Source organism: Clytia hemisphaerica, unplaced genomic scaffold (assembly GCF_902728285.1).
Source record: "Clytia hemisphaerica strain Z4C2 unplaced genomic scaffold, Clytia hemisphaerica genome assembly, whole genome shotgun sequence".
Taxonomy (NCBI): Eukaryota; Metazoa; Cnidaria; class Hydrozoa; order Leptothecata; family Clytiidae; genus Clytia; species Clytia hemisphaerica.
In genome coordinates this window covers 1,476,731-1,488,143 of record NW_027103734.1, presented here as the reverse complement: position 1 = coordinate 1,488,143, position 11,413 = coordinate 1,476,731, and the positions used below count along the sequence as shown (strand labels likewise).

Below are 11,413 nucleotides of genomic sequence, written 5' to 3'. Positions count from 1 at the left end.
TTCAATTTATACCCTGGGTATTAGAGGTTGAGTTTTCAAAGAAAGTATCGACCTCTAACGACAAATAATAGAAATTTTATCGCGCATGTGTCAATCTAATCACTGTAGAAAGAAACAAAAATGAAGAGCAAATATTACCTTATGTATCAGTATGCAGTTTACTATTTACGAATAATTGAAGTGAGTTTCTTTCGAATGAAATTTTTTACATGATCCCCAAATGTATTTGTATATATTTGCACTTTTGAGGACGGTAAAGTGACTGAAGCGTTTTGGAAAAACCCGCTTTTCTGTCCCGCAAAATCGAGGACGGTAGAAGTGCTGATTTACCGTCGTCCTCAGTTGGTCATGATCTAGTCAAATTAGAACCTTACCGTCTCCGTCGCTGAAAAACACACATACATAAACTCAGTAATATAATGTTTATCGCGCATGTAGAAAGAATCAAAGATGGAGAGCAAATATTACCATATCAATATCTAGCAGAATGTATCAGTATGCATGTTTATTATTGATGAATTCCCCAGAAACCTCCAAGTATGAAATTTAAATGAGTTTCTTTCAAAATAAATCTTTTACATATGATCCCCGAAATGTTTAACAGCAATTACAAAACTATTAATTATGGTAATGTTACTTCACTGGAATCGGAATAATAGATCTTTATGTCATGATTCCCTATCGCTGACTTTTTTTTTAAAACGTTGACATTTTTTAGTTATGTTTTCCAACGACACAAATGAAAATATAAACTTTGAACTTAATGCAAGATCTTGGATTGTCGTCATGGTTACTTTTCTCTGCGTTGATTGCGCGCTGAAAAAAAAATTCCTATTCGCCTTCAGTAGCGTAGGCAGGGGTGAAGACCGATCTGCGTAGGAGAGCGGATTTTTACCTATTCGTGGTATAAAAACATAATTGCTGTGTCATTTAAATCCGCTCTCCAAAGCAAATGTTCCTTCACCCCTGGCTGCCACAGATCGGAATATGATTTCGGCACGATAATCTTTGTCTTTGTCTTTGTCTTTGTCTTTGTCTTTGTCTTTGTCTTTGTCTTTGTCTTTGTCTTTGTCTTTGTCTTTGTCTTTGTCTTTGTCTTTGTCTTTGTCTTTGTCTTTGTCTTTGTCTTTGTCTTTGTCTTTGTCTTTGTCTTTGTCTTTGTCTTTCTTTGTCTTTGTCTTTGTCTTTGTCTTTGTCTTTGTCTTTGTCTTTGTCTTGTCTTTGTCTTTGTCTTTGTCTTTGTCTTTGTCTTTGTCTTTGTCTTTGTCTTTGTCTTTGTCTTTGTCTTTTTCTTTGTCTTTGTCTTTGTCTTTGTATTTGTATTTGTCTCTGTCTTTGTCTTTGTCTTAGGGAAATTTTCTTACGATTAGAGAAAGATTCGAATTACAAAGAGAAATTTATACAACTTCCTAGCTGAAAGGACCAATAAACTTGTGTTCGAATTACAGAAAGATTCCGTGAATAATAGAGGCATTGCGAAGACCTCTGTGTGACCTTTAATCAATCACAAAAAAAATTAATATATCGGTCGGAAAACGATTCGGTTACTCGATACCTTTTTAAGGGCAAACTTTTTAGTGCCTATAAAACAACCAATACCGGATACTTTTTAAAGATATACATCTAGGAATGATTTTTGATACAGATGCTGATTTAGAAGCAAACTTTAATTTTTGTAAGAATAGTTGAAGATTTACCCGAGATTTATCTTGAAACCCAAGGAGGGTACTAGGCTTGCGAGATGACGGGTATGGTCCGAGTCAAATTTAAAAAATCAACCCTTAGAGAGACTGAATTTCGACTTTTTGCGAGCTTTTGAGAGACTTTTTTCCAATTTTGTCCAGTTTTTTGTCGTTTTTGCCATCCTTAAAGAGACTATTTCCCCAAAATTTCAGCAACAATTTTCAAATTTTAGTCCAAATTTAAAGAAAATATGACCCTTTGAGGGAGTTTATTTTTTATTTTCGTAATTTTGGGAACCCTTACAGAGACTCAATTGCTTTTTAAAGGTTTTTGCACCCCTTCGAGGGACTTTTGAGAGTGTAAAAAAAGACCCTTATGGCTCGAACATATCCAGCACCTATTTTGTCTAAGTACCCCCCTCCCCCAACTCAATGCTTCAAAACAAAAGTTAAAGGCTTTAAAACTTTTCGCCGTTCTTATAAAAAAACGTTTATAATACAATAGAAATTAAAGCTTATTCAGTTCACTGGTTAAAAATCAATGGTTATGCATCAGAAAAGAGAAAAAAGTGTAATTAAAGTAGACGTCATTTCAACAAAAAGATGGTATTAATTATGAGGGGAGTAAAAAAAACAAATATTACGTTTAGTTTCGCTTTCTAGAGTTTTTAAACTGTGTGTGATATGTGATGAAGGATGAGAAGTAAATGACTTTCTTTTTAGAAGTGGATCGTTTGGAATTTTTTTCATAACATTTAATTAAAACTTTGAAGTTATGGCTTCTGAAAATTTTACTTGGGCACGTCCAGGAAGCAGCTACTACAGTTATCAGGCCAATCAGCCAAATGATAATCAGATCAGTCAAATATTTTTTCCTATAAACAATATCGTAAATACGGGGCAACAATTTCAATCTTCATCTCAAGGAATTAATGCTTATCACAATGCAACTTCGAATTCGTTTCTTCATGGTCATCAGAATCAAAATGCGACCCAACAAAATTCATATAATTCACAAGAGAATGTTGAAGCAATCGATGTAAAATATAGATTTAATACACCAACAAACCATCAGACCGGTACAATTGCAGGCCAAAGTAGTGGATTAGAATACTTTTCGTCGATGGAGCAGCGTCAACAAAATAATTTCAATAGTTCAAATACGCATGCGTCTAGAAACTTCAACACCGTTCAGAACTTGCCAAATCGATTGACTCGTAGCAGGACGACGTTTAATAATAATGCCAGAATAACGCTTAATTCAATGACAGCAATCAATAGATGTTCTATCAACTATGATCTGTTTATTAAACAAGTAAGAAAACACGAATGTATATGGAATGAAACGAGGGGAGGATACAACAATGAAGAGTTGAGGGAGCAAGCTTGGAAAAATATTTTAGAACAAATGTTGGCGACTTCCAGTTTATTGTGTTCTTTACTTTCATTGACATGTGATGAACAAGGTTAGTATCACAATTTGAACAGACACTCTCTCACTACCGAATTTTTTTTACTTAGTCACAAACTACCGTTCAAACACTCGGACCTTAGTGCCAATTTACCTTCTAAGATTGTGAAGTATTGTGGTGTCATTTTCCGTATATTTTGTTTTTTATACTTTGGCTTACAACTCTAGTGCAGTGGATCTATCAAGCTCCTGACCATCGCACCACTTTTTCATTGCAAGTTTATGTTGTGAAAAATAATCTAGCAGACAAGCATTGGATATTTAAAACATGATTCTTTTCATAATTGGAAAATTTTTACATTTTTTGGAAGTAAAAAAGAAGACTTTTTCTTCATTTTAATCTCTTTTTTCAAATATGAAGATCTCTCTAAGCTTTATGTTCGGTGGGGAAAAACTAGTTTAAAGCTCCTGAAATAAGAGCTGTGGACATGAAATTTTCTCTAAATTCCTAACTTTACTCAGCTTTAAAGGAAAATAATTTTGGACACCTAAAATCGTTCGTACCTTGAGCATAATGGCATGGATTTCTAACTTTCATAAAAATTGTCAAAAATGTTTATGTCCAATATATCGTACTTAAGTATATTGTGTGTCAAATAAAGTCCAACTAGATAGAAAAGGTGCAGTACAGGGAAAAGCCTCCACCCCTCAGTGGGCCCTTAGTTTTGAACCACCCCTGAATAGTTCAATCTTAAAAATCATCATTAACTAGATCATCCGCTTTTAATAATTACTCTTGTCTCCCGAATAGACGGGGAGGGTCCGAATAAGAAGGGGGTAGGAAAATCTTCTAAATTTTAATAAGCAGGGGGGATGGAATAAGAGGGGGAGGGGGTTAATTTAAAAGCAAAATTTTTTTTAACTGATTTAAATTTCAACAACAAAAAAGAAACTTTAACAAATGAACACGTAAAATAAAAACCAATACTAATAAAAAGGAAAATGTTAACAAGTTTAAGGTCAATAGATGCTGCTGCCAGCATTTTTCTTCGGGAGTGTTTATCGAGAATTTGTCGTTTTCACGAGAGTTTTACCGAGAACGACTTTCTAACTTCGTTATTAACGTTATATTAACATAACCATTTTTAAAATTGCGTTTTAAAACTAAGTCTGAGATCACATTATGGAGATAATTTGTGTGGGATACTGCTGCCAGCTGTCAGCTGTAATATGTCATAGTACTGGACATAACTCCTCATAGCATTCAACTTTATTTTGAAGACTAGCTAGCAACTGCTAAAGACAATTAGAAGTTACAAGGATAAATGGAAGATGAATAAAACTGTTTGCACCGTTTCTTTTATGTTGTAAAATGAGATCTATAGGAGGCCCCACCATAGTTGGGACCGACCAAGAAATTTTTGGTATTTAAACCCTCTAAATTGGCTAAAATGGACATAGAAATACGATTCAAGTAATAAATATATTTTCACGATCACGCTGAACTGCAAATTTCACGCTATCAAGCCTCAAAAAGCTCGATTTCACGATTACGCCGGCATTTCACGCCATAACGCCGTTTTTTTCAAAATTTCACGCCATCACGCCACGAAAAACCCTCCGTCACGCCATAACGCCAACTACTGGGGAGGAGGGGGGCTCTTAAATGCCTTTTAATGTCTGTTTGGGACAGTAAAGGATTGAACTTTGAGAAAATCTCATTAAAAAACTAAAGACTGTCTTTAGTGTGTTTTTTGACATTTTTCTGACTTCACAACAGTAAACAACTTTTTCTCCAAACAACATTTTCAATCTTTTAAAAGGGGTAAACACCAAATTTCTGGAGAATGAAAAGGTTGTTTGCCACGAAATTTCATCTATCGCTTAAAGTATAGCCGTTCATGTTTTGAGTGTTTTTTCGAATAGTCAGGTTCATAATACCCTTCCGGGTACTTTTATAATTTATTCATTCAATTTTATCAATTTTGTTGGTGTTTATCAGAGTTTTTAACTTTAAAGCTGTATTGATCTACAAAAAATGCTTCGTTTGGTCTGAAAAAACTCCGAACACGCAATGATCATGAATTAAAATTTTGCAAAATTTTGATCCAGCTCAGCAAATCTTTGCTGAGAAAAACTATGTAAGAGCAGATCACTAAGGGGACCAAGGTTAGTTTAATGGTCGGTATTGTAACTTTTTAGAAAGACTTGACTCTTACCCACACTCAGACAGAAAAAACTCTTGATTTTTTTCTATGAGAGCAACTTTAATTTGTTCCTCAGGCATTTTAAGGCCTGTCCAAATTTTCCGTAATTTTTAAACACCAATAGCACTCGCCAAGAGGTGTTCATTCATACCTTTTTGGAAGCGTATTAGGGTGTAGAATATGAAAAGTGCTGTTCGATAATTGTTTTGTTTGCCTAAATAAAGATATATGGATAAATAATGCAAAAAATGTAAAAATGCTGACGTCAGCAAAGTTTATTTTTTAAATAACTTTTGATTGGCTTAATTTTAGATGCTGAAATTTTGCAGAATGCAAGAGAATATTGAAAAGCACATTTTGGATTAAATTTTTTTTTTTAATTTGATGACGTCAGCAGAAATAAGTAAAAAACGCATTTTTTTTTTTGCAAAAATATGCTGACGTCAGCAAAATTTCAAAATATTTTTTTATTTAAAATGTGCCTATTCATAATGTCCTACTTTGGTTAAAATTTCAGCATCTAAAGTTAAGCCAATCAAAAGTTATTCAAAAAATAAGTTTTGCTGACGTCAGCATTTTTACATTTTTTGCAATATTTATTCATATATCTTTATTTAGGCAAGCAAAACAATTATTGAACAGCACTTTTCATATTCTACACCCTAATACGCTTCCAAAAAGGTATGAATGAACACCTCTTGGCGAGTGCTATTGGTGTTTAAAAATTACAGAAAATTTGGACATGCCTTAAAATGCCTGAGTCTTTCTTGTATGCTAAATATCCTCTGGAAGTATTTAGGCAAATGGAGGGTACGGGTATAGGCCAACTTTAAAAAGGGTGCCTTTTTTGGACTTTCAAAATCCCTGAAAGGGTCGTAGAAATCACATATCTAAATTCCGTCCCCCTAGGGGTTACAAAAAACTAAAAACTTCTAAAAAAACAAGATTTATCCCTAAAAAAGCAAAATTTTAGGAAAAACTCCCCGTCATTTCACAAAACCTACTACCCGATCGGGATTTTAGCCTCGTTCACTAAAAAACTGTGCTTGAACTAAAGCCTATTCAATGTTTAAGAAACTTATATAATTTAATTTTTTTTCTCTATACAGTCAATGAACTGAAGCAAGAATGGAAATTCATCATGTATAATTTCAAAGAATGCAAACTAAATCGTAGACAATCAGATTTGAAGGAACCCCCTAAGTGTGAGTTTTATAAAGCTTTGTCTTTCATGGATTCAATGATAACAGTTGGAAACGATGATGTCATGAAATACCCCGATGTTCCTGATATTAGGATGATATTCAACACAGTAATAGTGGCACGTGAATTGAGGTACCCTTATTTGAGTTTGCTAAATAAAAAGGATAATTTTATATGTAGCTGTAGTAGTGGTAATTATAGAGAAAATGAAAAGCAGGTAAACAAAAATGATGACATGAGTGATGACTCGGATTCGAAAAGTTTATCACAAGTAACAAGTTTTAGAATCCGATTCAATCTTCGCTACGACCAATTTATCAAGCAAGTACAAAAACATGAATGCATTTGGAATGAGAACAATGAAGACTACGAGAACAAAGAGTCGAGAAAATGGGCTTGGGAAAACCTTTGCAAAGATGTGGAATATATGAAATTTTGGAGACTAAAGCTTTTGATGAATAGAAATTACTTTGGTGAGTAAGAAGATTCTTTCGGTATTACGGGAACGGGATGTTGTTCTTTGATTATCTAAAACACTTACTAAAATACCCCTGTGTCACAGACCCGGTAAACCCCCCGCCCCGGTGGAAAAATAGGCCAAAAAATCGCCCCCGGTGGAAAAAATACCCTACATTTTCAACCCCACTGGGAAATTGCCCTATATGATTCTATCCCATTGAAAATTGAATGGAAAAAATTGGACTCCAAAACCATCCCCACTGGAATTTTTGAGCTGTAAACAATAGATTTTCGATAGAAATTTTCATCCCCACTGAGGGAAAAGGTTCCACCGGGGCACTGAGACAGGGTGTTAAAATGAATGTTTATCTTAAAGGGACATAAAAGTAGTAAAATATAAACATTGTGCGAACGACGTGTCATTAAAGAGAATAATTAAAATCACGTGTCCAAAACAAACTTGTAAAACAATTGAAACAATCAAAATTCCGCCATATTTGTTTTTACTTTTTATTTTGACATGCGACATTTGTTTTGATTTTGTATCCCGCTGTACAGGGTGTCCCTAATAAAAGTATCGAGTTTGAACATGCGATTGAGTAAAAAAGTTTGTGTGTTTTATCGCTAAAATATAAGAGCGTTCTCCATCACATAGGCTCATTACAAAAGGTAGTTACAACGTACAAAGAAAAAAGAGGGAGAGCTTAAAACACAACTTTGTGAATACACACTTAAAACTTTCTACTCGATCGCATGTTCAAACTCGATACTTTTATTAGGGACACCCTGTATACAGTTTGTTTAAAAAGTTTGTCAGTACTTTTATGTCCCTTTAAAGGCTTAGTTACCAAAGAATTAATTACTTAGATTGCTTGACGAAAAAAGATCTTTTATATCGAAAATTATCATCTTCTTAACACGGTATAAAGCATCAGATATAAAAAGTGTCACGACTATCGCCATTAAATTTAGTTTTCTGATCGATTATGTACTTTCCATTTCAGTTATGTATTTGGAGAAAGAATGGAAATTCATGATGTATAATTTTAAAGAGTGCAAACTGAATCAAAGACAATCAAACTTGAAGAACCCTCCTAAGTGTGAGTTTTATAAAGCTTTAAATTTCATGGATCAACTAATAACAGTTGGAAACGATGACGTCATGATATACCCCGATGTTCCTGATGTTAGAGTATTAGTTAATACACAAGTCGAGGAGCGCAAGCATGGGGCGAGTCTGTATTTGCACTACTGTCGAATGAATAACTTCAGATGTAAATGTAGTAGTTGGAGACGGTATGCGGATCTAGAGGACGGTGCGAATGAGATATCAGAAAAACGAATGTCTCAACCGTCATTTGGTGAGAATAATATATGCATTGACAACATTAACACCAGCATCGATGCTCCGATAGGTCAAACCGAAAAATCAGCACTAACAGTACCACAAAATATTGAAACTTCAGGATCACCAAATGATGTTGACCAAACTCCTCAACATAAAATATCTACACAAGAACATCATACCACAGATTCTGATGTTAAATTCTCTCTTATTAAGCAAGTTGAAAAACAACCTTGCATTTGGAATCCAAAACATGCACATTACAAAAACAGGAAAAAGACGAAAGAAACATGGGAAGAGATCAGAAAGATTGTAAAAACACCTGATAATGGTAACTTTTTTGTTTATCTTCATTTTATTCTCGGTCTAGGTAATACTTAAAGCTCTTGCTACACAAGCTTGATTCATTTTCACTCGACTACTGAAAATGGATAAAACTAATGAAGAATCTGGGAGGACCTTCTCATACAATCATGAGAGCTACCAGCAAGGAATTAATAGGGACCTTAAGCAACTAGGACGGTGGTTGTAGTGAGAACTGTAGCATCCAACAAAAACAAATCCCTCTTGGGATCAACATTTGAATCACAAAAAGATTTCATTCTTTCTCATGAGAATACTTAAATTTAATTGGGTAATTACTGGACGTTTCAAAATTACAAGGCGACTTCAAAAACATGTTTCGACGTTCTCTCCAAGACGAAGGCGGTAATAAAAGAGTACAATAATAATTAATCATTTAAATCACTCGGGAGATAAAAGATTATTTTTCACCAAAGTTTGCTTTTGTTAAAGTCCATTCACGTGCTATTAAACCATAGTAAAATCGAATAAAATTTACCATTGGATTTTAATATTTTCTCCACGTACTCCCTCTAGTCGCCGTCCTAGTTGCTTAAGGTCCCTAATAGCAAACTAAGGAGAGTTCAACTTTGCGAATTTTCCATAATCTGAATCATAATATGTACTGTAGCATAACAAGGGGGGTTTGTAAGGGTTCGAAATACTGTTTTCCCGTCAAAATCTTTGCTGAATCCGGGAGTCCCGAAAATTGAAAAAAATAATAACACCGTCACACCGGTTTGTGCAGGTTCAAATACCGGCATAATGACAAAAAATAAGGCAAAATTCCATCACCGTCTGATTTTGAAATACCGTTTTCCTGTCTTTTTTTCGTCAATTCCCGTAATACCGTACTAAAAAAGGGCCAACCCACCGTAAAAGTACAAACCCCCCTAACAACACTCAACATTCATGGGGAACGCAAATTTGTTTATATATATTATTTACTATACGGAGACTTCGAGTTATAGATTGTTTTATAAGGGTCTGAGATTATGTTCCAGTTGAGATGTTATGAAACCTCGAGGAAACCTTATCCTAAAGTCTTTTATCTCTTTTATCAAGAGATGATGCCATTAATACTCTATTCCAACTATATTTTTTTTCTTTTACTTCAGTCAGTTTAAAGGACATATGGAAAACCCTTCGCGAGGATTTTAAAAGATGCCATGAAAGACGAAACAAGAAAAAAGAAGCCAGTTGCAACTTTTACAAAGAATTGAAATTCTTAACAGATGTCGTGATTAAAAACCCGAATCCCGCTGGAGAGTCAACATTGACAGCCAATAAAAATGTAATCTGTGGTGAGAAAATTCCAAGAGGTTTACAAACGAATTCGTCTTCTTTGCCAAAAGCTATCGATTCTCATCATACATCTTTATATTCCGATGACACCACATCGAGCACAGGTGTTGATTTTGACAAAACCTCGTCAAGTGATGTGCCAGTATTCTGTATATCGGATGATAATACTGATATGGAGACGAGAAATGTACAAAACGCAGACCAAGAGTCTAAGTCTTTGGTAACGGAACAGACTTCTTCCTTGCCATTGACAAACAAACACGACAATCAAAGGGGGAGCGTTAGTTGTCAATCCTACCAAAACACCAAGGAACATATTTCTGCAGGACTTACTTCCAGTATTTCCATTGGACATGCTGATAGTAAAAGGAATCTTTTAGCGTGCAATAACGTACCGACAACTTCTTCAGACTTTCCAAAAATGAGCAGAAAGCATCTTACTGAAATTACTCCTTGCTTTTCAGACGAACCTAATTCTAATCCCATTCATCAACAAAACCTTTCAGCTATTAATCGCTTACCGGCTAGGTCCGGTGCTTCAAATACAGAACATTCAACGTCTTCAACAACATTTAATGACATGGATCCTGCTTATTCAGATTCGAATAATCCTAACAACCTCCCATCAACATCAACACCAGCGATTACTGGATCTTCATCAATATCATCAGAAGATAATGATGAGATAACCAATGAGAAATTCAAAAGCGATAATCTGCCACAAAAATATTCCAAAACAAATAAACAAAAGAGGAACTCGCATCCAAGAAGAAAACGAAAACGAACAGAGCTTGAATATACAAGAACGAAACGTGCTTCAGCACAAATTTCAAATACTGCAGAAACTAAAAATCCACTCGCTTCTGAGTTAGTTAAAAGTTTAGAAAGCAATGAGAAAGATCTATTGTTTTTCAAACAAGTCGAAGGACAGTTAAGTCAATTTTCTGACAAACAAAGAGCTGTTGCTAAGATACTGGTGCAAAAAGCATTGAATAAAGTTGAATTCATGGATAACGAACAGCTACATCAAACTTTGAATACTATCTAAAACTAAAATTAAAAAAAAAATTTATTAATCATAATATTATAATTTTACTATATATTGATAGAAAAATATTTTTTATGGGCTTACTTTAATTCTTTGATAATTGTACAAACTTTTGCAAGGTCGTAAAATCACAAAATATTTCTTTGAAAATTACTTGTTTATATTTTTGAACAAAAATTGTCCTAAACAAAAAAGTCTATAGCGGGTTAATAGTGACAGAAACTTTTGCAGTTTGTCCCAATCTCTAACGCCGCGACTTTTTTGCGAGCCAAATGTATTTATTAGCGTGAATACGTACGTGAATACGTTAAGGCTTTAAGGCTTTTAGACCCGATGAATGCTTATTTTTCTTTTATACTTTGGACGGGACCAAAGACCCCTCGCACCCTAATTTATTCAATCTAGAAAAAG

General features: G+C 34.4%; 1 protein-coding gene across 1 annotated transcript; it reads left to right on the top strand.

The window, feature by feature from the left end:
- Positions 1–2,336: 2,336 nt before the first annotated feature.
- On the top strand, positions 2,337–11,019 carry LOC136805099 (uncharacterized). The gene is made up of 4 exons (XM_067061661.1): positions 2,337–3,148; positions 6,410–6,976; positions 7,967–8,638; positions 9,768–11,019. Exons 1-4 carry the CDS (start codon positions 2,458–2,460, stop codon positions 11,000–11,002), a joined length of 3,165 nt encoding a protein of 1,054 aa, XP_066917762.1. The 5' UTR covers positions 2,337–2,457; the 3' UTR covers positions 11,003–11,019.
- The last annotated feature ends 394 nt before the right edge of the window (positions 11,020–11,413 follow it).